The 4,415-nt window shown below is 47.0% G+C and overlaps 1 protein-coding gene across 1 annotated transcript; it reads left to right on the top strand.

The window, feature by feature from the left end:
* Window positions 1-1,762: 1,762 nt before the first annotated feature.
* On the top strand, window positions 1,763-4,171 carry F4812DRAFT_209795 (glycosyltransferase family 2 protein). The gene is made up of 4 exons (XM_047930330.1): window positions 1,763-2,100; window positions 2,189-3,043; window positions 3,301-3,595; window positions 3,667-4,171. The coding sequence occupies exons 1-4, from the start codon at window positions 2,003-2,005 to the stop codon at window positions 3,907-3,909; spliced, it is 1,491 nt and encodes a 496-aa protein (XP_047786699.1). The 5' UTR covers window positions 1,763-2,002; the 3' UTR covers window positions 3,910-4,171.
* Window positions 4,172-4,415: the final 244 nt, after the last annotated feature.

Below are 4,415 nucleotides of genomic sequence, written 5' to 3'. Positions count from 1 at the left end.
CTTATGTCTCGTTCTTTTTCGGTTGTATTGGCACTTCCTTCAGCTGCTTTTGATAGGCACCTCGGAATGTCTACTATAACCTTAGGTACCTATGTGACATTGGAACCATTTTCCTTTACTGTGTCTCTCTCTCTCTATACCTAAACCTACCTATAACATGGACATCATTTAGTACCTAGCCTGGGCAGGTAACATTGTAAGGTTGTTTCGGCCTTGATGTCCCTTTTGAAATTAATACAGTAGGTACGAAGTATATTTCCCTAATTCTCTGTTTTTATCAATTTATGTCCCTTCTTTTTCCCTTTTTAGTTCGCGGCTTAAGATTAACCCCCCAGGTTCTTTTGTTTTTATATACATACCTAGTTTTTTATTAGTTTTTTTTTCCTTTCGCCCTCGTTTCTAGTCATGTAGCATGCATGGTCGGACCCAAAATATTATTAACCTATACGCACTTCCATGTCGTCTTTCCTGGCAAGGTACCTGTTCCCATCATCTACAAGCTGCAGACGGGTCGATCTAAAGCACCACCTCTACTTTTCCCACTGCCCTTACTTATTACAGGTATTGCACATGTATGTACGCATACATATCCTCACGTCCAGTAATGTAGGCACGGTACCTGTCTACATGCCCACCTTGCCTACACATGCCTACGACATGCCTACTCATACCTACATACGCCTACATGTCTTCGTACATGCTATACCCCCTACTTATCTTCTTAGCCATACTATATCCCCATAATTACGTCTCATTGCACCGTCCGTCGTTTACGTATGTAGGGGAAATAGTTTAAGGTAGGTAGGCAAAGTATACAACATCGACCGTTTCGTCGAATGGGGTCATATGGGTCCATTGCCTATATATCCTTGCCTCCTCTCCCGAGTCTGGCCCCGTTGGCCTCGTCTTGACGACTTCTCCTATGTCCTCTCAAAGCCCATTGAACATCGTAATGGCTTCTTTTCTTTAGGGTTTTCTTTTAGTCTGTTGTGTATTATATTGTGTTGCCGCTCTACCTCCTACCTCCTACCCTCCCGCCTCGGCTTAGACTCGCCTCGACTGGGAAAAGAAACAAAAGGAGCTCGAGGTTGCTCTTCTCATCCTGTGGATAGGATAAACTCTCGTTTCGAGGTCTCGGATTCGGCCATTTCTTCTTTCTATCTTTGTCTGCTGCCGCACATTCATCGGGCACTCCACGCCACAGGGGGACTCCTAATAGTTGCCACCGTTACTTAGTCTCGGTTTCGTCTATTTGTTCCTAATTCCGTCGTCCATTAATTACAGACGCAAAAGAAGGGGCCTGCCGTCCGGTTTTTATGTGCTCCCCTTTCTCGATTCTCGCTTCCTCCTTCCTACTCGTGACTTGGTCGTGTCGAGATCTCAAAAGATACGTACCTCGCGTCCAAGGTTGTTAAACAGGCAAGTATCACTTCTTTCAACTTTGCACTTTCCGTCCCGTTACTGCCGTTTCCTCGACTACGCATATCACGCCGTACCTGCTTCGCCTGCCACTTGCCTGCGGTTGCCTCTTGGAGGGGTAGTCGTTGTCGTTTTGGTTTTGGTTTATTGCGGCTCTTACAGCAAACCAACTACGTCCTAGCTTCCTCCCCGCAAATTGGGACCTGCCTTGGTCGTAACTTTTGAACGACCTTCTTTTTTTTAAAAAAAAACTTTTCATCCAAAAGAAAAATTTAATAATGGAGTAACGACAGACGAAAAAAAAGAAGGAACAAATAGCTGACTCGTTACGTTTAGTCACTTGGAAGTCGGACTGATAAACACCTGGTGGAGAACTGCCAACTTCTCCCGGGAGATCGTTCAGACGGCCGGCTTGTACCCTTTTAAACCTTTTAAAGACGCACGCCTCCAGCAGCTTCCTGGACCAATTCGGACATTTTCCTAATACAATTTTCGGTAACAACAACGCAACATAAAGATACGCTAATACGTCTATACGTCTATCTGGATCTCTGATCTCTCTCTTTCCCAGAGAGAAATATTCATGATGGACATCACAACCCCCTTGTCGGGTCTCTTTCACCTGCATTTCGACTTCCTATCGTCGCCCGACTTTTGGTGGTATACTTTTTGGGTTTTGTGGTACGTTATATTTGCTAATCCTCTCCATGATTTTTTTTCTATGAGGTAAGTTCCGGTCGATACTCTGGAATATCTGACTCTCTCCTAGGGTGCATCGCTATCTACGTCTGATTGTTCACGTGGTAAGCCACTGGACTTACAAGTCGAAACCTATTCCTGCCAAACCTAAGTACAGCTCCAATGACGTGACGGTCATTATCCCTACCATTCACAATGTCTTTGAAGAGCTTCGACCCTCGCTCGAGAGTATCTTAGCTTGCCGACCAGCCGAGCTGATCCTCGTGACAACGTTGGACAAGCACGCCGCGCTGGAAAAGCTGGTGAAGACTCTCTCGACCTCCAACATTCGCGTCCTGTCTACTCCCATCGCAAACAAGCGACTTCAAGTATGCGAGGCGCTTCCCAAAGTGGGGACGGAGATTACTATCATGGCAGATGACGACGTTACCTGGCCGTCGACTCTCATCCCGTGGATCCTGGCTCCGTTCGAAGATCCTAAAATTGGAGGCGTTGGTACTTGTCAGCGTGTGCGCCGGGAGCCTGACGGATCTTTGTTGACTCAGATTTTCAACTGGCTTGGAGCAGCATACATTGAGCGCCGCAACTTCGAGATATCGGCTACCCACAACGTCGACGGAGGCACATCGTGCATGTCGGGTCGTACCGGAGCTTACCGATCGGAGATCCTATCGAGCCACGACTTTTTGGAGGGATTCAAGACGGAGCGATGGCGCGATTATATCCTGAATGCCGACGACGACAATTTCGTGACCCGCTGGTTGGTGAGCCACCAATGGAAGACTTGGATCCAGTACGAGCGCGAATGCGAGATCGAAACTACCTTGGAGAATGGTCTCAAGTTTCTCTATCAATGCTCTCGATGGGCACGAAGCAACTGGCGAAGCAATTGGACGAGTTTGTTTCGAGAAAGATATGTGATTACGTAAGTGTTTTTTTTAAGCTTACTATTGCGTTTAATTGCGTTTAATTGCTTTATTTTATTTTATTTTATTTTATTTTAGTTTTTTTTATTTTTTTAGTTTTTTTCGATCTAACCCCTGTTCCCTTCCCCCTCCTACCCCCAATCCCTCACCCTCTCAAACCCCCCTCCCCCCTTGTCCCCTTGTAACATCGAGCTACCCCAACGAGGATCGCTATATTCCCAAAAAAACAAAACTAACTTATCATCTCGCTTCTTAGTCAACAACCTTGGTCCACTTACGCTCTTCACATTGCAACCTTTACTTCCTTAGCCTTCGTCGTGGATCCCCTTCTACTAGCCTCGCTCTGGTGGGGCACCGAGGGTTGGGACTTGGATGTTCGTCAGCGCTGGTTCTGGGCTCAGGTCATATACATGTTTGCTTTCACCAAAGTGGTCAAGCTGGTCGGGCTCTTTCGACGAAACCCGACCGATATCGTCTTCCTTCCCGTCTCCATCATATTCGGCTACTTCCACGGTCTAATCAAGCTGCATGCCTTGCTAACCTTGAACATGGTAAGTCGTATCTCGACCAACTCCGGTCTTGAATCATTTTTAGGGGGCGTCTAACGCTAACCTAGTTACAGACCTCTTGGGGGAGTCGACCTGATGGTGATGCTAACGACGCGTCGCGCATGTCTCCTCGTCCCAGAAGGAGCAACAGCATTGCGACTCCTTCGCCTCGCCACGATGATCTCGACCGTATGATTAACAACTCCTTGGCCAAGCGGAACCACCTTGGTGGTGTGTATTCCGAAAAGGAACCACTGCTCGACTACGAGAGAGAAGTTCCCATCCCGTCGATTGCCGTGGTTGCGGGTTTGTCCTAGTGGCATGTGGAGATTTTATTCCGTCGCGGTTCTTTATTCGGCTAGGTATTTTTTTGGACGGACGGTTACGGCCTCCCATTAGGAGGTTACGCATTTTACGATTCATGAATGTTATATCTAAGATTCGTTTCACCGAAGGGTTTATCGGAGGAGGTCAAAACGGTACTCTCACACGGTATACGGTTTACGGTTTACGGTTTACGGTCGCCAACCCTGAGATATGGATTGCGGCCAATGGCTTTTCAGCCTATAACACGGTATTGGTCTTTTATGGATTCCAGGACATCGTCGGAACATCGGTTATTCTACGGAACCCCCCTTTTTTTTCTTAAAAAAAAACGGCACCTAGTCTTAATTCTTCTCTAAAAGAAGGGAAGGGAAGAGTTTCGGTACAACCCGAGTAATGAGTTGACGGCTTTAGGGGTTTCGGCATAGTGGACGGCGAATGAGCAGGAGAGAACTCATTTTCGCGCGGTTGCCGTGCAATGAATAGGTAATCAGGCGGC

Source organism: Daldinia caldariorum (genome assembly GCF_022478825.1).
Source record: "Daldinia caldariorum strain CBS 122874 unplaced genomic scaffold F4812scaffold_20, whole genome shotgun sequence".
NCBI lineage: Eukaryota > Fungi > Ascomycota > Sordariomycetes > Xylariales > Hypoxylaceae > Daldinia > Daldinia caldariorum.
Note: the sequence above shows the minus strand (reverse complement) of the source record. Positions and strands in the feature narration are given on the sequence as shown.

What these genes read in the sequence shown, in the direction of transcription:
- F4812DRAFT_209795 (XM_047930330.1), top strand. Translation starts at nt 2,003, where the DNA reads ATGATGGACATCACAACCCCCTTGTCGGGTCTCTTTCACCTGCATTTC. An exon ending in TATACTTTTTGGGTTTTGTG is followed by an intron (nt 2,101 to 2,188) that starts GTACGTTATATT and finishes ACTCTCTCCTAG; the next exon opens with GGTGCATCGCTATCTACGTC. An exon ending in CGAGAAAGATATGTGATTAC is followed by an intron (nt 3,044 to 3,300) that starts GTAAGTGTTTTT and finishes CTCGCTTCTTAG; the next exon opens with TCAACAACCTTGGTCCACTT.